Source organism: Littorina saxatilis, linkage group LG6 (genome assembly GCF_037325665.1).
Source record: "Littorina saxatilis isolate snail1 linkage group LG6, US_GU_Lsax_2.0, whole genome shotgun sequence".
NCBI lineage: Eukaryota > Metazoa > Mollusca > Gastropoda > Littorinimorpha > Littorinidae > Littorina > Littorina saxatilis.
The window spans coordinates 53,868,363-53,894,278 of NC_090250.1; the positions used below are offsets into that span (position 1 = coordinate 53,868,363).

At 41.0% G+C, this 25,916-nt stretch overlaps 1 protein-coding gene across 1 annotated transcript in view; it reads right to left on the reverse strand.

Moving 5' to 3' along the window:
* The window catches only part of LOC138969531 (glutamate receptor 3-like), a 69,519-nt gene extending 46,510 nt beyond the window's left edge, over positions 1–23,009 (reverse strand). Inside the window, exons 1-11 of the mRNA XM_070342356.1 lie at positions 22,783–23,009; positions 13,222–13,395; positions 12,571–12,822; positions 11,524–11,720; positions 11,187–11,240; positions 10,489–10,656; positions 9,707–9,877; positions 7,259–7,363; positions 5,169–5,270; positions 4,589–4,789; positions 3,882–4,240 (exon numbers count right to left, since the gene is read on the reverse strand). Coding sequence (XP_070198457.1) covers positions 3,882–4,240; positions 4,589–4,789; positions 5,169–5,270; positions 7,259–7,363; positions 9,707–9,877; positions 10,489–10,656; positions 11,187–11,240; positions 11,524–11,720; positions 12,571–12,822; positions 13,222–13,395; positions 22,783–22,870 — 1,871 coding nt within the window. The 5' untranslated portion in view covers positions 22,871–23,009. The remainder of the gene's footprint in view (positions 1–3,881; positions 4,241–4,588; positions 4,790–5,168; positions 5,271–7,258; positions 7,364–9,706; positions 9,878–10,488; positions 10,657–11,186; positions 11,241–11,523; positions 11,721–12,570; positions 12,823–13,221; positions 13,396–22,782) is intronic.
* Positions 23,010–25,916: the final 2,907 nt, after the last annotated feature.

The window sequence follows — 25,916 nt, forward strand, 5'->3', positions numbered from 1 at the left end:
GCCCTTCTTCAAACTGCTGTCACCCTGAAGAAAACACAAATAATAAAAACTGCAAAGCAGAACAATAAACACAAGGTATCGAAAACAGGCTAAAGTAAGAACATAAATTACTTTTTACTTTTTGTGATAAAAAAACCAATGTGACATATATAATTTGGTTGCTACAAGAGTACACCGTTACTACAGGTTCTTCCATTCCTTTAACAATTGTGTCAGCAATTTTGTAACGTGTATGACATATTGCTCCAAGAACAGACTTGCATCATTAATAAACACTCAACTACTCTCAACAAGGGGAGGAATACGTAACTAGCAAAGGTTTAACAGACATTGCGTGACCATATAAGTACACTAAATGGCCGTTTTAGGAAAGGGAGTCACGCCTGTCACGATTTAGTGACGTGGATCGAGAAAGTGTCACTCTGTGGGGTGCCTTCTCTTGGTCAATTGCGATAGAAAGCGCCTGTGCTTTCTGTCAACGGCTGGGTTCTAGCTGACCGAGCAATAGCGAACACGGGTATTTCGTGTCGCACGGATTTCACGTGGGTGATTTCTGCTGTCGGGGCAAAACTGGCGATAGCTGAACTTGGAATGTGACAAGGTTAGTCACGTGTTTTTGTCAAGGTTGTCTGTGTGAGACATTTTAACTGCACACTCGAAACTCAGCAGCGAGAGAGAAGCGTCGGTGTCTAAATTCTCCTACAAGTTTGATGGTTTTCAACACGTTTAAATACTTCACCGTATATCAACGTGCCATGCTGCTTGCCAGTGGGGCTTAAAAGGAACTACAAGGACAGACCACCTTCTCCCTGTATACATGCTGGCTGACAGTCGGGGCGTCAAGGTTTCTCCGCTGTGCGTTTTCACCGCATTAAGGATTCAGCGCGAGAGGAGGATGGCGGTATTTCTGTGACGAACAGAAGTCATTCAAAAGGAAGCGGATTCGCTTAAAAGAGAGAGCTACCTACATAAGGCTGTTGAGGTAATAAATCATTATTTAACGCTGTTGACGAGTCTGTGTTTGTGGAATGAAATACTCTCTGTTGTTCTTTCCAGGTAGCGCATAATTTGCTCTTTGTGACGCTAAAATACTAATCTGTATATGTTTTTTGCAGATATGGAGAGAAGGAAGGAAAATAGCTGATTTGTTTTTGTAAAAGTCCGTTTGTGCAGGCCCACGTGCTCGATGAAATATGTCAGGGTGACATGTTTAAAGGTGGTGTGTGAGGGGTAGCATGACATGTTCAGTGCACCGATGCTTTTTGTTGCAGCCTTCTGTTGCTGGCTGTTTTCGACTACGTGCTACGCTGGGATGCTGTAAACAGGTCGTCCGCGGCATTCGTGTAACCTGCTAACCTGCTGTACTGGTGATTTGCTGTCGCTGTCGCCGTCCTACCAGCTACAACTCTACTTTTTCTGGTAGACTACGGGAGGACCTTCAGCGACTGAGTGAGGCGCCTGATGTCTCCACTGTTCCCTGCTTCGTTGCCACGCTAACCGGCACTACATTCAACGGAGCAATTGTGGAGACTACAGACTAATTACGAGCCGCCCACTCAGTGGCAAAAAGCTAAGTTGCACCATGTCTTTTGCACCCTTCTTACCACCAAGTCATCTGTATTAATGATTATACTCGAGTGGTGACGACGTGGGGTGTGTGACACCTGCATATAACCAGCACTTTAAGGCAGACAGCTATATTTCCTAACTATACACGGGATCAGCGTGTTATTATTATTTTCTGTACTTTAACTGGCATTTTTGTCAGTGACCACTTGTTTTTACGTTTTTAACGTAAAAAGAACATCTTTTGGAGTGAAGTCTCGAGGGAAGTGGCGTGATATTACATAAACAGGCGTCTGAAACTTATACTTTTGTTGATTCTATCTATTTGTATGACTGCGAGACTGGATCGTGGTGTGGTTAGTTAGTTAGAACTAACCGTTCATAATCACCTTATTGTGATATTGAAACGTGACAACGCCAAAAGGGGAAAGGTGGTAACCAATTCTAAGAAAAAGTTACACTATTTCTGGATGCGTAAAAAGCACGTATCGATATAAGTTCGCATGAATAGCAATGATGGCGGGCAGCACAACTGAAGCCGATACAATAGTACTCACCTTTGTGCACAAAGCAACAAAGCAACATGTCACAAATCAAGATATGAAGCAAAGCGCCTTCACCAACACAAGGCTAACAAAGCGTATGAACGAAAGGTAGCAAGGCAGGCCAACCAAATCAAATCAGGAAGATAAAGCATTCAAAACAAAATGACAGCGGGAAAATGTAGGGAAGGAACATGAACGCATCCAAGCACTGATATGTCCCAAAGGATGACACCAAAGCACCACGCGACTAGAATGCTGGGTGTCACGAGCACATACAGTGACGTCATAACGGCATGTATGACGTCACAACTGTGTAAAGCAGCCTATAAGGCTGCTGTGATGTCTTTCTGTAAAACGGGAGAACATAAACTGTGAAGCTTGAGTCAAAACATTAAATACACCCAACCCTGTATTGCATTTCTTTTCGGCATACCCGAACAATAAAAGTTCATGTTTAAAGTTAAAAAAAAAACCACATGTATTTTTCATTTGATTCAGTTATGTTCGTCTTTAGTCCTTTCTGATTTGTATTTGTTGTGATATTGTTGTTGTGCTTCTTACTTAAACAGATGACTTTGCTCTTCATTTCACTTACTCATCGTTTTATTCCAGCAGTATTGTTTATAATTATTAGAATACAACGTTCACTTTGCCATTTGACTATTTGTCAGAAGGCAAACAAACACTTATCTTACTCCTCGCACTTTAATCCTGACTATGCATATGTAATAGAATTACATTGATAGTTACTTTCCTCAAACTATAACTTTATTCATCTCGTGGAATAAAGGCGACAAAACATTTACTTTCCTCAAACTATAACTTTATTTATCTCGTGGAATAAAGGCGACAAAACATTTACTGTCCTCAAAGTATAACTTTATTCATCTCGTGGAATAAAGGCGACAAAACATTTACTTTCCTCAAACTATAACTTTATTTATTTCGTGGAATAAAGGCGACACAACATTTACTTTCCTCAAACTATAACTTTATTTATCTCGTGGAATAAAGGCGACACAACATTTACTTTCCTCAAACTATAACTTTATTTATCTCGTGGAATAAAGGCGACAAAACATTTACTTTCCTCAAACTATAACTTTATTTGTCTCGTGGAATAAAGGCGACAAAGAAATCACAGTATTGCATGACTTACGAGACAGATCAGGCACACACAGGAGGAAAGACAGTCTGCCAACCAGCTAGACAGCCAGCCGGACAGCCAGCCAGACAGACAGCCAGCCAGACAGACAGCCGGACAGCCAGCCAGACAGACAGCCGGACAGCCAGCCAGACAGACAGCCGGACAGCCAGCCAGACAGACAGCCGGACAGCCAGCCAGACAGACAGCCGGACAGCCAGCCAGACAGACAGCCGGACAGCCAGCCAGACAGACAGCCGGACAGCCAGCCAGACAGACAGCCGGACAGCCAGCCAGACAGACAGCCGGACAGCCAGCCAGACAAATAGACTGACAGATACGCAGATAATCAGACATAAAAACAAACAGACAGAGATCTAATCGCAGAAATACTCCATCCCAAATAACTCCCTATCCCTGCCAACCTACCCATCCCTACTGGGGACCAAATCCCACAGTTACACGAAAGACACCACAGCAGCTCTCCACAATATGTAGCTTGTCCAAATAGCGACAACGTTCCTCCTACCCTAAGGGCGGGTCGCTTCCGCCTTCCTCCCTCTGATAACAGAGTTCAGAAGACCTGAGCGACGCGCCCGAAGAGACCGACAGCGAGAGGAGGGTACCTTGGGGATATATCAGACCCTTGCTGCATTAAGGCCCCGAGGGAGAACCAGAGAGTGTTGGAAATGGTGAAGGTGTTGGTGGCGGATGGCTCCTTCCCCCCCTCCTCCGAGACCTGCCACTCGTAGGGCGAGAAGCGGCCGACGAAGAAGAGCACGAAGCTGACGGCGAGGAAGCCCATGGCGATGCACAGCCACACCCATGTGTCCAAGGGTTCCATGAAGGAGAACACCCCGGGCTTCTGGCGGTCAGGCTTCTTGATCATGATGGAGATTCCGGTGTTCATGAAGGGCTTGGTGAAGTCCACCACCCGCTCTCTTTCCTGGGTGATGGTAAGGGGGGCTATTGCGATGTCCCTCTCCTGGTGGGGATACAAATAGTCATCGTTGTCGTGGTTATTGTCATCAACGTCGTTATCTTCGTCTTCATCATCGTCATCATCATCATCATCATCATCATCATCATCATCATCATCATCATCACCATCATCATAGAGTTAAATTTCCCAACAAAGACCCATTGTTTTTACCATGCTTTGACATATTCAGTGCAGAAAAGCCTGTTAAATTTGCCCTCATTTCAAAACTACCTCCCTTTGTTTCAAAGTGTAATTTTCAAATATTGTAAAGACGTAAAGGGAGGGATTGTTCGTCTTTAAACCCAGAGATTCAGCGTTCAGGATTTCTCCTGCAGAACCATGCTGCCTTACCTTTCGGACCAGCTCGCCAATCATACCAGTCCACGAGCCGTTGACAGTGCTGCCGTACTGGTTCTGCACGTGCAGACTATACTGGAAGTTGACCCGCTCAGCCACCATCTTGAGCAGGTCAATGCAGTATCCTTCGTAATGCTTCCCGCCCACTGCTGGCTCCCCGTTCGTGTTCTCCACTGGCCGGATGAAGGGGGGTTCCTGTACGCATGCATGTTTTCTTTACGCTGGAGTCAACTCTTGGGCTGGGGACAACCCCTTGTAAAAGTGGTACACTTTTTTTTAAAGTGAACTGTTATGTGTGTGAAAAATGTTGAAGGATGGGTAACAATACACTGTATGAAGACGGATGTATGTTAATTGATTATGCTGTGAACAAACACACACACACACACACACACATACACACACACACACACACAGACACACACACATACACACATACACACACACTCACACACACACACACACACACACGCACAGACACACACACACCCCACACACACAAACCCCCACACACACACACATACACTCACAAACACACACACACACATACACACAAACACACACACACACTGACCAGCACAGTGGTGACACGCTGCGTGGCGTTGGGGGAGAGGTCGAAGGGCAGGACAACACCCAGATTGTCCAGTACCAGGTCCTTGGGCTCCCACCGGTCAATCTGCGACCACAGGTAGTGTCACAGGTAGTGTCACAGGTATTGTCACAGGTAGTGTCACAGGTAGTGTCACAGGTAGTGTCACAGGTATTGTCACAGGTATTGTCACAGGTAGTGTCACAGGTAGTGTCACAGGTATTGTCACAGGTATTGTCACAGGTAGTGTCACAGGTAGTGTCACAGGTATTGGCTGATAGAGGTTCACTGCTAAGTTGGGGAAAATAGTGTGCAATAACAAAACAAAAACAAAAAACAACAAAAACTATTCGGGGTGGATGGGCTCACTTTAGGAATATAGTGTACATAACTGCAAACGAACAAAAAGATAACAGAAAATGATTGAGGGTGGACGGGTGCACTTTGGGAATATAGTGAACAAATATGCAAACACACACAAATACAAGATATTGGCTGGGAGAGTTTTACTGCTACCTTTGGGACGATAATGTTCAATGATTCAAGCACAGAAAAAGATGAAAACATAAGTGGGGTGGATGGGCGAAGTTGTGTTTAATAAGGGGATGGATGGGGATATGCTCTTGAAGAAAAACACAAATGGATGTCCACAGTAATTGTCAAATAGATTTGTACGTCTTACTTGGGGATGGATAGTCAAGATAGTGTACAGATATACCAACCAACTACAAGATAAAACAAACACATTAGTTGGGATGGATAGTCAAGATAGTGTACAGATATACCAACCAACTACAAGATAAAACAAACACATTAGTTGGGATGGATAGTCAAGATAGTGTACAGATATACCAACCAACTACAAGATAAAACAAACACATTAGTTGGGATGGATAGTCAAGATAGTGTACAGATATACCAACCAACTACAAGATAAAACAAACACATTAGTTGGGATGGATAGTCAAGATAGTGTACAGATATACCAACCAACTACAAGATAAAACAAACACATTAGTTGGGATGGATAGTCAAGATAGTGTACAGATATACCAACCAACTACAAGATAAAACAAACACATTAGTTGGGATGGATAGTCAAGATAGTGTACAGATATACCAACCAACTACAAGATAAAGCAAACACATTAGTTGGGATGGATAGTCAAGATAGTTTACAGATATACCAACCAACTACAAGATAAAACAAACACATTAGTTGGGATGGATAGTCAAGATAGTGTACAGATATACCAACCAACTACAAGATAAAACAAACACATTAGTTGGGATGGATAGTCAAGATAGTGTACAGATATACCAACCAACTACAAGATAAAACAAACACATTAGTTGGGATGGACAGGCGAGGGTAGGTGTTATGAACAGGATGGGTAAGATGTTCTCTCGAAGGAAATGCAAACGGATGTTCATTGCAACTATACGCATACTGAAGAAAAATGGCCTGGTTTTGGGTTCCACCGAGAGTGGAGACATTTAAACTCAGTTAACTAAACTATAACATCACGCACACGTGTTTTAGTTATAATCACATTTCCTTTTACTTTTTGTCTGTCTTTCTTACATTTGTATAATCAAATGTTCCTGTTCCTTTTTTCTTTCTTTCTTACATTTGTATAATCAAATGTTCCTGTTCCTTTTTGTCTTTCTTTCTTACATGTGTGTAATCAAATGTTCCTGTTCCTTTTACTTTTTGTCTTTCTTTCTTACATGTGTGTAATCAAATGTTCCTGTTCCTTTTACTTTTTGTCTTTCTTTCTTACATGTGTATAATCAAATGTTCCTGTTCCTTTTACTTTTTGTCTTTCTTTCTTACATGTGTGTAATCAAATGTTCCTGTTCCTTTTACTTTTTGTCTTTCTTTCTTACATGTGTGTAATCAAATGTTCCTGTTCCTTTTTCCTTTTTTTCTTTCTTTCTTGCTTTTTCTTTTTGCCTCCCTGTCTTTATTTGTTAGTCCTGAAGAAGCTTCCATAAGCGAAAATCCAATTTAGTATTGTATTGTGCTGTCCTTTCTTTTATCAGGTTCATCTGAAGTACTGTCAGCGGCGTACTTTTCTCAGGTTGTGTTTAAACTGAAGCTTGTACACGTCGATGTGGAATTTGGTTCGCTTTCGTCCGTTGAACTTCACGGGTCCTGACAGACCTTCAAATTGCACCTGGAACACACGCAATATTTAGTGTTATAAAACAATTCACAAGAAAAATACATGTTGATAACATTTGAATGCAAAAACGCTTAACACTGATCTGTGTTTATCGATTAGTTCAGCAACAATCCCAAGCTTGGCTAAACGTTAACCATACATCTATGTCACTTACGTCCCCTTATCTACAGAACTGTTAAAAACAGCATTTATAAACATCGTTGCTGGTGTTTTTTTGTAATAGCTTACCTTTTATATTGTAAACACATTGACTGCAAGCCACAACTAAAACGATTCTGGGACAAGCGGCTGGAATATATTACTAATGATGAGAGTATGACATTATCCCCGAGTACGCTAGTACTTGGGCTCAGCAGACTTTAATTGTGTGTCTGTCTGTGTGTCTGTCTGTCTCGACTTAACAGCTTATTGCTGGGAAACTACTGGGCGCAGTTCGTTCAAAAGTTGATACACTAACTTGATAATAGGTCCGATTGATCGTATTAAAACTTCATAATGTTACCTGGGTCCTAAATGCGAAATAAACCACAAAAACGACTTGGCCGTAGGAGGAATTTACACCGGCGGGGCAACACGCAGCCATTGAGCTAATAGAACAGCCGAACGCGTCGCACAGTGACGAGAAATATAGCGTCATAAAAAGCATGCATCCGATTTGCCAGGCTTTGCGCGTTGTGTGTTGAATAATTTGATTTTTTGTGTACCCCATTTTCTACCAAGCGTTGGTTGCTCGGTCGCAACTGCGGTGGTTTAGAGGTCGCGATTTTGTGTTTTGATTCTTATCATATTAATTTGTATTTTTTCTTATGGTTTCCTTTGTTTATATATGTTTCAGTCTTTTACCTTCACTTTACATAATAAAGAATTTGGTAAAACTACCTGGGGCGTGATAAATGCAAGAATCCGCGAGCCAGGACAGTAAAAGAACTTCGTGGGCCACCAGTTCACCAGTTATGAAGAGGGTCGGCAGTATATTTTTCACTGTGAATCACAGTGTGATCAAATAAAAGAGAAAGGCCAGTCACCACGCACATCCTCGGCTCGCATGCAATGTACTTATATAGCAAAGGGAATGCCTGTAATTCACACAGAGCAATCACTTGGTCTTAAACAAGACAAAAACTTTCATACTGGGGGAGCGAGCCAGTCTGAAGAGTACTCGGGTCCAGCGCGAGCGTTTTTTATAAAAAGCATCAGTGTAACAAGGTTCAGGATTTTTCTACAAATTCTTCTAAATAGAACAATAAGCATTTTTCGCAAACAACAACAACTACAACAAGTCGCGTAAGGCGAAATTACTACATTTAGTCAAGCTGTGGAACTCACAGAATGAAACTGAACGCACTGCATTTTTTCACAATGACCGTAGTCCGCCGCTAGTGCAAAAGGCAGTGAAAGTGACGAGCCTGTTTAGCGCGGTAGCGGTTGCGCTGTACGTGCTGCATAGCACGCTTTACTGTACCTCTCTTCGTTTTAACTTTCTGAGCGTGTTTTAATCCAAACATTTCATTTATATGTATATATATGTTTTTGGAATCAGGAACCGACAAGGAATAAGATGAAATTGTTTTTAAAACGATTTCGGAAATTTAATTTTAATCATAATTTTGTTTTTTAATTTTCAGAGCTTGTTTTTAATCCGAATATAACATATTTATATGTTTTTGGAATCAGAACATGATGAAGAATAAAATAAAAGTAATTTTGGATCGTTTTATAAAAAAATAATTTTAATTACAATTTTCAGATTTTTAATGACCAAAGTCATTAATTAATGTTTAAGCCTACATGCTGAAATGCAATACCGAAGTCCGGCTTTCGTCGAAGATTGTTTGGCCAAAATTTTAATCAATTTGATTGAAAAATGAAGGTGTGACAGTGCCGCCTCAACTTTTACAAAAAGCCGGATATGACGTCATAAAAGACATTTATCGAAAAAATGAAAAATTGAGCTGGGGATATCATATCCAGCAACTCTCTTGTAAAATTTCATAAAGATCGGTCCAGTAGTTTACTCTGAATCGCTCTACACACAGACACACACAGACACACACAAACACACACACACACACACACACACATACACACACACACACACTCACACACACACTCACACACACACACACACACACACACACACACTCACACACACACTCACACACACACACACACGCACACACACACACACACACACACACATACACCACGACCCTCGTCTCGATTCCCCCTCTATGTTAAAACATTTAGTCAAAACTTGACTAAATGTACCAACAACAAATTATGAAGCACCAAATTACTGCCATTTGACAGAAGCAAGCAAAAGAGCAACTGCACCTTCCTGAGGCTGCTCATAATCTGGTCCCCCACGAGCGAGGGATGGGGACGGTCCAGTCTGCAGTTGACGTTGGACTGAGTGCGCCCTCTGGTGGGTGTGGGAAGGTTCCTGGTTTTCTGGATGGCCTCGTATGCTGCTCGCACTGCGTCCAGCATCAGGGCTGTGTCCGACTGAAAATCATAATACTGAATCATAAACATGGGCTAAGACACTGCAGGTGAGATGAACTAGAACAAGATAACAATGTAGATGTACACACCAGTCTTTGTGGTGTAGTACATTATTGTTTATTGCTGTCGATGACGCATTGTCGAAGCCAGTTCATATTCTTTGCTGTTCGTGTTTGTATATGATGAGTACATTTACATTGTTATCTTGTTCATAGTTTTGAAGTTACGACTGACAGATTAAACGCAAGTAGTGACCATCGCCGGTCTTAGGCAGGTTTTATTCCGTGTTTGACACTTTGCATTGAAATCTATTTCGAGCCGATGAAAAAGTTAAATTTTTTTCCTATATTGTCGACTTGCACATCCCTCTTTTAGTCGACAGAATTATTATGTGTGTGTGTATGTTGACGAAAGTGCACCATACAGGCCCGACTGGCAATAATGACTGCAGGTGAGAAGGACTAGAACAATTGTGCAATACCGCTACTCAAGCCAAGCAGTATTCCTGTATACTGCACGTGGTTTAAATATAATCTTATGTCTTATGGCTTACGACTGAAACCCAAACACATGCCAACTAAAAAAATAAAAAATGAGTAAACGTTGCGTACCGTGACAGGGAAGAGGTCGGGGAACTCGTCTTTGTACTGCTTCCACTGCTGTTCCCACGTCCTATACATGGCGCTGTCGTTGGACACGAAGGTGAAGGCCGTTATGTTCACACCTCCGAACAGAAACTGCGAGTAGAAGTCAGAGCTCAGCGCAAGGTCCATCGCTCCCTGAAAACACGAGGTGGAGAAACAAGAACGTTGAAGCATGATTAACCATTCAGCCAATCGGACGAACTGAAATAAGTCCGGTCCTCGCTCATCTTTCTTATTGACAAGGGTACCGAGAGAGAGTAATGGAGTATGCATGCAAACGTCAGGTATTTGTCAGAAAGCACTCATCACCCTATTTTCAAATAATCTCACACACTAAGCCATATTCTTAGTTAGTTTACTTATTTATTTCAGTCTGTTCACAAATGTATTTATTTGTGTTTTTGAAAAAGACATTTCTCAGCTGCGGTGGGCAGAACACAACACATACATCTTGTCTTTCACAAGACCCAAGTTTCATCAGCTCATTCAATCTTACAGTAAATGATTGGACTGTATTAGAGTAGAGCATCGAAGATCTATTTTTTTGAAGTAGCGGCACATCAGTGCAAGGAAGCAAAATGCAAAATTGATTGTCTTCTTTACAACGTATTTACTCTGAGCGAAGTGTTTCCAAAACTATAGAATACAAAAATATGCTTGCTTACCGCTCCTGCCATGATGTAGTGATATTCGTCCCGATTCATTCCAACATCTATGACCTGGAACACAAGTAATTGTTTGTTACGTTGCTCTTAATTTGATCGTGTGTCACATTGTGCTTTGTCTGTACCATTTGGAACCCAGTTCCTTAGCCTCTAAGAAGCGTAACAAATCATACGTTTTTACACATTTTATATCATTATATTACTTCGGATGAAACAAATTCAACAAATACACTACAACAAAATGTGGGACATTTCAGTCACACCAGCCTTTGCGAACATCTCTCAAAAGCATCCAATATTCCTTCTGATCCAGTCGTTCACGCACACAATGCATCACCTGTTCCATGACGGTCCTGTAAGCATGAGACGACTCGAGGTCAAGGACGATGATTTTCATCTCGTTGTCCTTCAGGTCGAAGCTCCGGAGGACGCTGTAGGCGCTGCTGAGGTCCCGGATCCTGAAGGCGTCCACAGCCCTCGCCATCTCCGCCTTCTTCTGGAAGAACTGGTACAACTTCTGCAGTCGCCACAGACCTGGTGTGCACAGTGGTAACAGTTACAATAACATGTATAACGTCCACAGCCCTCGCCATCTCCGCCTTCTAGCTTCTGGAAGAACTGGTACAGCTTCTGCAGTCGCCACAGACCTGGTGTGCACAGTGGTAACGGTTACAATAACATGTATAACGTCCACAACAGCCCTCGCCTTCTTCTGGAAGAACTAGTACAACTTCTGCAGTCGCCACAGACCTGGCATATACAATGTAAATAGTTACAATAATAACAAAAATAACACTATATTTTCCATTAAAACGGAACTTAATTTTGTCGCACCCAACCTGCCTGTAAACGATCATAAGACACACATTTAACACTAATTATGGGGACACTTAATAAGGAAAATACACATACAGCACAATAGTTTTCATATAATAACAAGCACAACAATTACCACTAAGTCTTCAACTTTGAAATATGAATTAAGAAAAAACAGAAATCGGAGGTTTGACGAACTGAACAAAGAACACTGTTTTCATGAAAAGCGTACTGTTAAAAGCTCAATAAAGAAAGGAAGAAAAACCGCCATTACACTGTTATGATAGCAATGATTTATGTGAGTATTTACAACGCGTTTTACCATCTTCCTTGTCATGACTTCCTTTTACATTCAGCATCGTTAAATCGTAAGCTTTTATCAGTAACAAATATATCATTTCAACGCATTTACGAAGTGTTATTATTCCAAATAGTGTAGTACCAAAGTCAAAACATTGACATACATGTGTTCAATGCAGACATTTTGTTTTTCGTAAAGAGTGTATAAACATTTTTCAGAAAAAAACAGAGGCAGTAGTAGACATTTACAGGGTTATGTCTGACTTACCATCATCGCTGTCATAAACGTAGTATACTTTGTGGTTTCGGGGAATACTCGCAATCGTACGAATGACGGCATCCACCAATGGCGGCGAGACGCTGACGTCATACTGATACTGCTCGCGTGACGTCTGTCTGGTGGAGGAGGCGAGGATGAAGGGTATATGCAGGGCGTTGCTGTAGGACTGCACTGTGTTGTAGGTGGAGGGGTGGGTGATACCCACTACTGCGTGCACCCCTTCGCTGAACAAATTGCAAACTGCAACGGACAAAGGCGAACATGTCTCATCATGGTCAAAATGTGGTAAACGTTCTGAAAAAAAACCCAGTGTTGAAAGTTAAGAGCAGCGATTCTCAATAAACCTACAAAGATTATGTTCTAAAAATGTTTTTATAAAATGATAAATAAAATACACAGAGAAAAAAGACATTGATGGTACTACAATTACGTTTGATATACGCCGCTGCCACACTCTACTTTTTTTTCAACTTTAGCTTAACTAGTCAGATTACAAATTCTGCTGGAACGCATCAAGAAATAGCATCCGGTCAGTTATCGAAGAAAAATGGACAATTTCCCAAATACTTCAACCAGAAAATAAAATGTTACACACATCAATGTAGTCATGCCATCAATAAAATGTTAAAAAAAACTCACTGGTAGCCCCCATCTTGTAGTTGTCGTTGAGGTCCGTCCTGTTGCGACCCACATGGTAGAGGATCTTGTGAGATCGCTTGTTGCTCTCCCGGTCCAGCATCTTGTGGTTGAGCACCATGCTGGCAAACTCGAACGCTCGCTCCAGTCGGACAGAATTTTCATGAAGAATCAACCCTGCATTGAAGAGAAGACAAGCATACTGTACATAGGGTAATTGAACAAGCAATCAAGCAAGAGTGTGTTTTTATGTGATGTTATTTCGTACACGAGCCAAAAGAAAAAGAAGATGTTTGGTCGTATTGAATTGAATTGAATTATTGGAGTTGTGTGACATGAGGATTGTGCCGAAGTTGATAAGCCAATTTTGTGAAATAACTCCGTCAGGTTTGTATGGGGTGTGAAAGAGTGACTACCCTTGCTTTTTCTCGGACAAATAACTTCACATGTGCTCCTGTCCACGTGTTCCCGACACACCCCTCGCTGGTGATTGGCCCCTCAAATGTTTGTCCGAGTAAAAAGCAAGGGCATTCACTCTTTCAGAACCCACACAAACCCATCAGAGTTAATTTCGGAATCCGTCTATTGAAGAGATGAAGAGGACGAAACGGAAGATACAATATGTCTAATAGCAAGGAATGTGAAGCAGTGCAGAGGACGTGAACCGTAAGTTTGTTTTTCTAGTAAACAATCAAATCATCAGAAAATGAAGAAGAAGTAAAATCAAAACAAACATAAATACAGACGCGGATTGTGAAAAGGAGGAAGCGAGAAACAGAGAGAATGAGACTGAGACAGAGAGGAATGGACAGACACAGAGACAAACAGACACACATGCAGAGAACGACAGACAGAGACAGAGACAGAGACAGGGACAGATATGGTGTAAAACATCTCTTACTAATATTCCCAAAACGCTTTTTTGCTTGGGCACGCGAAATAGCCATAAAACACACTTGACAGACTCTGAGCTGGCAACATGCAAATGCTTTCACACCGTGTTCGCATGCAATCTGTCTCGGTCTAATTTCCGTTTACTCACTTCAAGCTATCATTTTGTTCCCGCGCTTGTTATATGATCGCTGCAAATAATAAATAATACCCCCCCCCCCCCCCCCCGTCCCCCCAACAGCTGAAGAGACGATTTACAATGAAACCCTATACCGATTTGGACTTGTCTTCATTTCTCGTCCATTAATCATACACGTTGATATGATCCTGTTTATTGTGTTTTGGTCTTGATGTTACATCGATGTGAAAATAATACGGCGATTTCGCGTTGAGCCACATTCAGCTCAAACATGAGTCTGGGATGTATGATACCCTGCACACGTCGCTTGCCCGTATCTGACCAATCCTACGGTCAGTGCGGTTTGCGTGTCCGTTGAAGGTATCACCCTGCTCGTGGACACACCATGTTTTTGTGTGTTTGTTATTTGTTTGTTGTTGAAATCAGTTTTCTTCTGAGATATGCGGACTCACAAACGGAGATATCTTATTATACTTTCTGTACTATCTAAAAACATACACACACCATGTTGACCAAACACTGTTCTGATCAGGTTGTTTGTGGGATAACAGTAATATTATCATTCGACAAAGACACATACGATACAACGACCGTAGCAATCTCTGATTTTAGAAATAAAAAAAGTCGACTTTTAAAAAGGAAGGAGCCGGTTCTGGTTGTTGGTGGGTTTTTTGGTTTGCTTTTGTCTGTGTCCGAACAGCAGGATTAACGGTCCCATGTCCTGTTCAAACCTGACCTCGTTATAGCTCACATTAGTTATATACCTAATGGTCAACGTCTTTTAGTCTCGACATTTTACTTGTCTGGACAGAAATAGAGTTCTCTTTAATCACCAGGATCGGAAATGTAAAATGGCTACTTTAAATTTTTTTGGCCGATGTTGTTCGCGAACGACCAAAGCTTCCGACTTTGTTTGGAGCAAATGGCAGGCATTTACTCTTTTTGCTGTAGGCCGTACTTTTTATGGTGGAAAAGAAATACACGGAGCACTGACTTTTTCTCTTCTTTTTCTGTCACAGTGAAAAGACTTTTTTTGGTTTTTCCAGGGAAATGTATTGCACCAATAAACAGTGTTAACAGTTTTTACGTATTAAAACAATGGACGAATTCTAGCTACCTTTTGTCATAATTATACCTTTTTTGAAGCGATTCCCATATGTGACCCTCCACCACGAAATGAGTCGCATGTCACCTCGCGCGGTTCTGCGCCAGGCTTGAAATAAGTCCGGGGAGTGTCTGGTAACAGTGTGAGGGTCACCTTAGTCACAGGTTTATAACTCAAACAGTTTTCGCTCTTTTCTAAAACGGGTTTCACCACTGGATAGAACATAAAAAACTCTTTAGGAAAATGTAAAAATATGAAAATCATGCAAAGGTGACATGCGACTCATTCCGTGGTGGAGGGTCACATATATTTTGGGCACGGTGCTTTCTTTTTAGCCCTGCATTTTGAGACAAGCTGTGGCATCGTTTCAATAGAACACAGAGCAAGCGCAAGCGTTTCTCAGAGAGGAAGTCCAGGGAGAGAAATAAAAAAGGGGCGTGCTTGCTTGCTCGTGTTATCGATCGTCTGTTCCCCTCATTACCCTCAGGGCACGAGCCCAAAAAGCCAGCAGCTACTGCGAGGGCCCGGCACTGGCCCGATGCTAACATCATGGACTTCGATTATATATTAACGCCCTTTGAAGTGACACGAGGGGAGTGCTCTCCCTTGTCCAACAGGCGTTTTTGCGGTTTTCAAAACATTAGCGCGTGTCATGGCTAAATAGCGGGTGATGTTTTCAGACCGTTTTTTTCGGTTACCAATTAGTTCACTTTTTATCACTTTCACAACATTTGTTTTTCTCAGAGAGTTTTCATAAGAAAATCAAACAAGTCGCCTGAAGCGATATGAAAACATTTAGTCAATTTGTAGGCATCAAACTTAAAGATCAACACCAAAAACCAGTCATCGCCGAGACTACATTCAGATAGTCTCGGCTAAACTTCCCCGAAGACCGAGACGGGTCACGCTTGTCTCTGGGAGCATGCAAACATTATACTCGACCTATTTTCTTTACTTCTGAGCGCGTTTTTAAAGTAAACTTAAGGTATCTATAGATTTTTGAATTTAGGAGAAGATGAAGAATACAATGCATTGATTTGTTTTAATCTTTAAGTAAAAAAGTGTTTTTAATGACAACTTTAATAAGAATACTAATTATCTAAAATACAATCCCAAAATCCGGCCTTTGTCGATGATTGCTTGAACAAAATGTCAATCAATTTGGTTAAAAAAATGAGGGCGTGACAGTGCTGCCTCAACAATCACTAAAAGCCGGACATGACGTAATCAAAGGTATTTATCAAAAAAAGAAAAAAACCCGTCTAGGGATATCATACACAGGAACTCTCATTTCAAGATTCATAAAGATCGGTCCACACACACACACACACACACACACACACATACACACACACACACACACACACACACACACACACACACACACACACACACACACACACACACACACACACACACACATACACCACGACCCTCGTCTAGATTCCCCGTCTATGTTAAAACATTTAGTCAAAACTTGACTAAATGTAAAAAGAATAAGAGGTAAGCGTTAACAAAAATGTTGCCGATCACTTGTCACTCTCTCATTAGTTCTGTTTCAAACATGTAACATGTGTGTGCTTTTGCCTTTGCAATCTGAGGGTTATGGCGAAGATGAACTGACACGTTAAACCTACAGAAATAGACCACGTGTGTTATACGCGTCTGTGGTTGGTATACTTGCAATATCGTGTCACATTAACAGATGTGATATGAGAATCACCCAACCTGTGCTTATGTTAGCTTACTAATTTTAATAAAGCAGATGTAACCACGACTTTTCAACCTTTTTCGACCCCCCCCCCCCCCAAAAAAAAAAAAAAGTTATTAGAATTTCTGGTAACTTTTATTTTCCATGAAAAGTCAACGATACTTAGTCTTATCTCAATGTTGTCACACGCATCAAACAGATAACTTGAACATCCCCAGGCCTGTACTGGTAAGGAACATGTGGTGCATCGCCCGAACTTCAAATCAAATTGCAGCTTCTCTGACACCCTTCTCCTAACACCAAAGTACTCCCTTGCCATTTCAACAGTAAATTGAAGTTAATTGCAGTATGTAATTATTTCCCGATCGAAAATGGCAAAAAGGCAACTCTCACTCTCTCTCTCTCACATTGATACACACATGCCCGTGCACGCACGCACGCCGCACGCACGCGCGCATGCATGCATGCATGCACGCACGCACACACACACACACACACACACACACACACACACACACACACACACACACACACACACACACACTCACGTAGTTTATCGCCAGGCATCATTCACATTTTCTAAATCTGCCAATCACTTTCAGAAACAAAAACCATCGGTTCAGTATCTGACTTAATTAGGTTAGCATGTCAGTATTGTAATCCTTTTACCCTGTGTAGATCATACACCACCTAATAGTTAAAGGGGGGGCAATCATGTGCGTGTGCGTGTGTGTGTGTGAGGGGGGGGGGGGGGGTATGTCAGATTCCTAGAATACTAACACGCAGCATCCGGCTCAGCGGGTGTAACAAAAAAAGGGAGAGACAATGCTGAAATGTTGGCATCTACACCGTTTGATCTTAAAATTAAAACAAAAAAACGCGTGCGTTGTGTTTCATCTACAGTTGCTGTACCTCTTGAAATGAATCCCCTCAATAGGAATCAGCCCACACCTGGTGCCAGGTCAGTGTGTAGTCACAAGCTAACATTTTCCAAAGTAAGAATTACAGAATGATTCGTTTTTTCGTATGTTGTTTAAGCATCTTTTGCTCAAGAGAATGTCTTCAAAAGTTCATTGGGTCACACTACTGCAAAACACCGGGCTCTCATGTTACCTTATCAAAATACAACTCTGTTTCTCTGTAACAAATGAGAAAACCCATATTTTTCCTGTTGCTCAGTTTCACTAATACCTTGGACAGTCAGAGTGTTGCTTGTTCGGGAACTGAATGAGCAATTGTTTGTTTGCGTGATCTTAGAACTTCCATTTACGTTAGGCTCTGTGTCTCAAGTTTGTTCTTGTCATTCTCCGCCTTGTTATTGTTCTTGTCATTCTCCGCCTTGTTATTGTTCTTGTCATTCTCCGCCTTGTTATTGTTCTTGTCATTCTCCGCCTTGTTATTGTTCTTGTCATTCTCCGCCTTGTTATTGTTCTTGTCATTCTCCGCCTTGTTATTGTTCTTGTCATTCTCCGCCTTGTTATTGTTCTTGTCATTCTCCGCCTTGTTATTGTTCTTGTCATTCTCCGCCTTGTTATTGTTCTTGTCATTCTCCGCCTTGTTATTGTTCTTGTCATTCTCCGCCTTGTTATTGTTCTTGTCATTCTCCGCCTTGTTATTGTTCTTGCTTATTGTTTGATTTGTGATTGTTATTCAAAGTGCAAGCGGGATTTTAGTAAACCAAATAGCTAATCAATGTTTAAGCTTTCGAGCTTAATGCAATCCCATAATTTATCCTAGTCCACTGCAGATAGTGTGACTAAACAATCAATTCATTTCAGATCGCAACAGTGCGTCTTTAATAATGTTGTAACAGTTATCGAGAAATTCAAACAAAAACTCAAGATATTATCTGAAAAATTTACTTGCAAGTTGTTGTAAACATCTTTTCATGAGTTTTCTTATGCCAACCGATGTTTGTTTGCACAAAAGTTATTTTAAATGTCCGATGAGCAAAGAGCATTAAATTTTATTTTTCTCCCTCAAAAACAAAAACACAAAAAACTCGTCCATGTTCATAAGCACACGCTTAACCCCTACAAGCCTTAATTGTCACTCTTACCTCACTCATCACAATCTCTCTCTGCCTGTCTCTGCCTGTCTCTGCCTGTCTCTGCCTCTGTTTCTGTGTATCTCTGCCTGTCTCTGCCTGTCTCTGCCTGTCTCTGTCTGTCTCTGCCTGTCTCTGCCTATCTCTGCCTATCTCTGCCTGTCTCTGCCTGTCTCTGCCTGTCTCTGTCTGTCTCTGCCTATCTCTGCCTGTCTCTGCCTATCTCTGCCTATCTCTGCCTGTCTCTGCCTGTCTCTGCCTGTCTCTGCCTGTCTCTGTGTATCTCTGTCTCGGTCTCTCGCTGTCTTTCTCTAACTCTTTCTCTCTCTCTCTGTCTCTCCACAGCTCTGTTTATGTCTATCTTTCTATGTCTGTCTGTCTATCTGTCTGTCTGCCTGTCTGTCTGCCTGTCTGTCTCTCTTTCTCTCTATCTCTCTCCCCCCCTCTCCTCTCTCTCTCTCTCTCTCTCTCTCTCTCTCTCTTTTGTTTTTCTCTATCTCTCTGTCTGTCTGTGTCTCTCCCTCTCATGTAAAATGAATCACTCCCACATTTGCAATAAAAACCAATGCGATTGACACATGGCGAATTTTATTTATGTTCATCAATAGGATCCTTAATTTCATTCGATATCATTTTTTCTCATTGAAAACAATTATTTCGATAGACGACACTACCAACAATTTTTTTGTTTTGTTTGTTGTATAGTTGCTTCAGCTTTGATTGAGCTATATGGTTGTGTATGAAATTTGCATTTAGTCTTTCTTTTTCTTGCTGAGTGTATGTACAGTCTAGAGAGGAGACGGACATGGTGTGAGCTTGTCCAGGGGGGTATATGAACATCTCAGTGGCAGGGGGATGGAAGCACTTGTTAATGAGTGGGAGTGTGTATGCGCGTGGTGTGCACGAGGATGTATGCACGTGAGTGATATTTGTAAATGTGTATTATTATAATATCATCTTTGTATTTATATTATTGAAATTGTTATACCTCGATGTACAGCGCTAAGAGCATAGTTAAATTTGTGAAGCGGCACTATATAAGCAATCTTTATTATTATTATTATTATTATTATTATTATTATCATGAAGAGGGTGCCCTATTTCAACTGCCCTTATGTGAGTTGGAATAACATTCTCATGGGAAGGGTTCGCAGGGGTTGTTTATCAATGATGGTATGACACAATTAACAAGAAAATGAGTAGCCTCTGGTTCCAAAAATGTAAGGTATGAACCCAAAGCTTAAACAAGCCATATACACTAAGCTGTTAAGTACGGAGGACATGTTTGCGATAACTTCTTCAGAAATGTTTGTTTACATCAAATGTGTGCATACAAAACCAACGATCGAAGTTCATGTTGAAAGAAAAATATAAAATTAAATTTACAAAAACCCGTCTTTTATCAATATTAATCAAGATTTAAGATAAAGCATTGTTGCCACGTTGCTTCTTGTTTTTTATTTTTTATTTTTTTTGTATTTGCCAAGCAAATCATTGTGGGCCTTTTAATCAATAACATGCATCCGTCTACAATGTATCATCATTCATCCTTCAACATGTATAATAAATATGTAAATGGCAAGTAAACAAGACACACATATATATATATATATACATGTATATATATACAACATTAGGACATAACAGACAGATGGACATATAACATACCGTTCGCCTGCAAGTAAGGCCGGAGCATAACATAACATGCAGATTACAATACTGATAAAAAGAAAGAAAGAGTGTTAATGATTGGTTTGGTTTTTATAAAGGATAATAGATTTAGTGCTGCTCTTTGTGTCGATTTGTCAGAGTAGGAAACTGTTCTTTCCTGCGAATACAACAATAACATAGCAATAACAATAACACCACTTTATTATCCATAACAATACATACATGAACATGGAAAATTGACTTTGACACGTCTAACCTGCCTGTCAACGATTATTAAATACACATCAAAATAGGAATTTCAAGCATATCAAACACATCGGTTACTGTTTTAACAGGCTCACCTGTTGCAACTAACCCTAACTCGGTGTGGTGTTAACAAATATTATAATGTAGAACATCACAGTATACCGCATTAAATGAGCTCCTTGACGGTTATATGTATCACAATCAGAATGTTACAATATATATGTTTTCTTAAATACCACATGGACCTGTTACAATAAAAGGAGAACAATCACATATTTAATCCAGCGTTTACTTATGCCAGAAAATATGAGGCTTGAGGTCTGCCGAAGAAAACGGGAGTGACACATTGTGAGAGATTCGTGAGAGATTCGTGCGATTTTCAATAAATGATAGCCACAGAAATAGGAGGTGCTCTTCTATGAATTGTTCTATGCATTTTAACTGATTTTCTTCTACCGTACACACTTTGGAATACACCATGTACATTTATTTAATGTACATTTATTTAATACATCCTCTGACAACCTGTGATTTACAAAATATCTAGAGTGTTCAACTGTCCTTTTCACCGATAGGCCTAAGCATCAATTTATATTACTACACCTGCTCGATCCGTTCAGAAGGCAAAATAAACAAATATCATTTGGCCAACGTGAACCATTGTTAAATGCCAATGCATTTTGTTCTTCTTCATGTACTTTTTGAGTCTATGCATTTTACACAAAACACGTTCTAATATATCTGTCCAATCAGAATAAAAATCAGCAATTTGGAATACAAATTGTATATTATGCAAAAACAGTTTGTTTCTCCTGTGTGTGTGTGTAGGGGCGGGATGCGTGCGTGTGTGTGTGTGTGTGCGTCCGTGCGTGCATGTGTGTGAGTATGTGTGTGTGTGTGTGTGTGTGTGTGTGTGTGTGTGTGTGTGTGTGTGTGTGTGTGTGTACGTGTGCGTGCGAGCAAACATTATTTGTCACAGTGTGTGTGTGTGTGTGTGTGTGTGTGTGTGTGTGTGTGTGTGTGTGTGTGTGTGTGTGTGTTTGTGTCATTGTGTCTGTGCGTGTGTGCGCGCGCGTGTGAGTTCGTGTGTGCGTGCGTGCGTGCGTGCGTGCGTGTGTGTGTGCCTGTGTGTGTGTCCCAACATGTCCAACATATGTCAACTTTATACCCTGTATCTGCATTGCTTTTAGTGTTCTCAAGTTTAACATGTGTCTAAATAGCGCCGTTCATATCTCACCGTAAGACACAGCAAAACAATATTCCTTTTCTAGTCATTCAATATTATATTGTTCTCTCTTAGTCAAAGAATCATTGATAATTATATGCAGAGTTGTCTGACTCGTGAATGTTAATTCAAAAACACAGCAGTTAAAAGCAAACTGGAAAAGGGCAGTCGTGTTAAGCTGTGATGGTTTGGTGGTTAAGCCTAAGCGCTGACACCAGCATTGTATTTCCACACAAGAAAAAACACACACGCAAAACGAGAAGATAGTGTACCCCAGACCTGACAGATACAGCCCTGAATTCTGGCGACTGATAGCCATAAAGCCGACACACAGCGAGACGAATGCTCACAGCTGTACAGCTAAACGACGTTGAACGCAAACCGGAAAGAGCAAGCGACATCCTTCCACCATCATACTGATCACTCTCCCACACACTCTTTACACACTTTCATAATCCCTGCCACTAGCAATTTCAATCCTTACACATTGCACAACACTTAGCATCTACCAACACAAACATCGACTCACCGATAGGTATTTCCACCGCCATAGTTCGCTGCAATAGCACCAACAACAGCAGCAACCCCGCCATCACTGCTGCAGCGACCGACGCCATGTCCCAGTTTCCCAGACAACCTCAGCCTGTCGAGCCTTGATCGCCGAAACTGCAGGGGAATTCTGTCGTGCTGGCAAGAGTTCTCTCCCGTAGAACGCAGAGACACACACAAGTCCAAACGTTGTCCTTTCTGAGTCTTGTTTGTGTTTTTTTTTTCTCAGTCGTTGTTTTCGTTTGTTCCGTAGTCCAAGGGATTACTGTTTTTGTGTTTAATTTGTTTTGTTTTTTCCTCTGGTTTAATTAAAAAACAATACGGCTGAGGAGTGTGATCTTTGGCTAAACAGACCTAAGAGAATGGAAGCTGTTAGCTGACACAGTTTCAAGAGAGTAGGTTCGTTGATAAAACACATTCTACAAGAATATTTTTGTTTTCTCTCTCTGGAACCGGAATTACTGCTCTCAAAAATGGCTGTGAAAGTCAATAACTTTACTGGATTTTTTATGCTGAAAATGAAACCTAATTCACCACCCAAAAATGTGCCTTTCGTTTGTGAAAGCAAGACATTTGTTGTGGCATTTTCTCAAGAAAGGAGTGTTTTTCTTCTACTTTTTCCCCTACTAATATAATTCCAAGCTTAAAAACAACCCTAGGTTTATTCATACAGCTGCGTCAAAAACAAGTTGCAAGTTTTCTAATGACTTTAAACACAAGCTTAACGACATTGATAGATCGTTTACACTCCAAAATCCCAAGCACGTATTTTAGGTCAACGATTTCTTAAGTCTTTTTAATGACCGGATACGCAGCCATGTTGGTCGTTCAAACGAGGGTACTATGAAGTCATCACAAACACCAGCCAAAAAGGCGAGGGCGTGGAAATAGCCTCACATTTAATCTCAACACAACACTCTCTCTATATCCCCCCCCCCCTTCCCTCCTGCGAGCCCCAAAAATCAATTTGTTTTCGAGTATTTCACAGCAAGAGGGAGGCTAAGTCAGTGACACACGCACTCACACACTCACACACTCACACACACTCACACTCACACACACATTCTTGCAGAACATTTCGCGCGCTGTACTCTTTCCCTCTCTGTTTAAGACGCGCTGCGCTGTTCTACTAAGCTTTGCCCCTCCCTCGGTAAAAGCAGGAAGGTGGTGCGCGGCCATGATGGATGCGGGTGAGACTTTTTAACTCCCTCCGGTGAGATCTGTACTCGAGGACTAGGCGCTATGCGCCAGCACCATCTTTAATTATTCATTCACGGAATTGTTCCCTCTATGCTGGCTAAGACTTGAAACAATTGGGATGGGTGGACGACATATTGCTTAAAACAGAACAACAAAGTAAGAGGAAAGACATCGAATTAAGAAAAGAATGAACAAGGCAAAATGAGAGAAGACTTGACAAGAGGGAGAGCAAAAAGGAGCAAATTAAACCCCACAGAAATAACTAAACAAGTAAGTAAATAGCCAATTAACTCATTAATGTGCGTGCTAAACCCGACGTGAATAGGTAAATGCATTAATACATAATTATATATAAATAGATGAGTGAACAAATAAAACCAATACATTAATCGATACATAAATCATTCATATATAAATCAACGAATACATGAATGAATGGATGAGGGGAAGGAAGAACCTAAGAGAAAACATGTAAAATAAACAACATGTAAAATAAACAACATGTAAAATAAACAACATGTAAAATAAACAACATGTAAAATAAACAACATGTAAAATAAACAACATACATTTTGATGTATGCACAATGACACATTAAATAATTATGATTGCACTTGTCAACAGGTCTTCTTTCAGTTAGTGTGCGAAGAAGCGTACATACCCCCCCCCCCCCCCCCACGCCCCCCCCCCCCCCCTTCAAGAAAAAAAACCCCATAGTTAACACTGGAAATGCCAACGAATGTTTAAGAATGAATGACGGATATGTAATACCAAGAGTAAAATATATCCAAAAATGGTATTGTTAGAATAAATAAAACTTCATTAATTGAACAATCAATCAAACAAATAAACAAGCAAGCAAACAAACAAACAAACAAACAAACAAACAAACAAACAAACAAACAGACAAACAATACAACATACAGACATGCAAACACACATACAAGCAAACATACAAACAAACACACAATTTCTCGGCAAATCTCTTCGCCTCTTGAGCCACTCTGCACCTCCTGTTTAACCGTTTCTTTTTTTTAGCAGCATATTTATTCAGTAACACAGCTTCTTGTCAAACGAATTTCTCTTTGAAGCTCGTTTGAATCTAATTTTGATAAATGCACGACGATTTTGCCATGCACTAGCGGCAATGTATATGACTGAAACAGTTATAAGATTCATCTACCCAAACGAAACATCTACAACGGGTTATCGCCCTTCCTTCGTGAAGCCGTATCTACATTTCTCAATGTCTCACATTTCACAAAGAATTCTTCTTTTCTTGTTCTCTGAGTAGGTATGCATGTCCGTCTGTCTGTTTGACTGTCAGTTGTGTGTATGCAAACAGTAGAATGCTGGACGTAAGCTAACGTTTCTTTCTTGCTGACAACCATTGAAACACAATTAAAAACAAGTAATGTGAACTCGCTGGTGGCTCTCCGCTACCCCCTCAGACACCCCACACACACGTATGCATACACTAACACATACACACACACACACACACACACACACTCACACACACACACACTCACACACACACACACACACACACACACACACACACACGCACACACACACACACACACACACACACACACACACACACAAACACACACATACACACACACACACACACACACACATTTAAACACACACATTTAAACACAAATTTATATATATGATGTAACCCTCCGACCCCCCCCCCCCCCAACCTCGTCCATGTGTTACCTCTCTCAATTTCTCCTCCCCTGTGTTTGCCAGAAACAACATATATCCAACTAATCACCAATATAATGTCTTCTTTTCCCCATTCCCTCCCTCCGTTGATCACCCATCCCCAATACGGACGAGCAATATGCCTCGTTGAAGCTCGATCATCGCCAATGATTTCCCCCAGGAAGTTGTGAAGCCCGG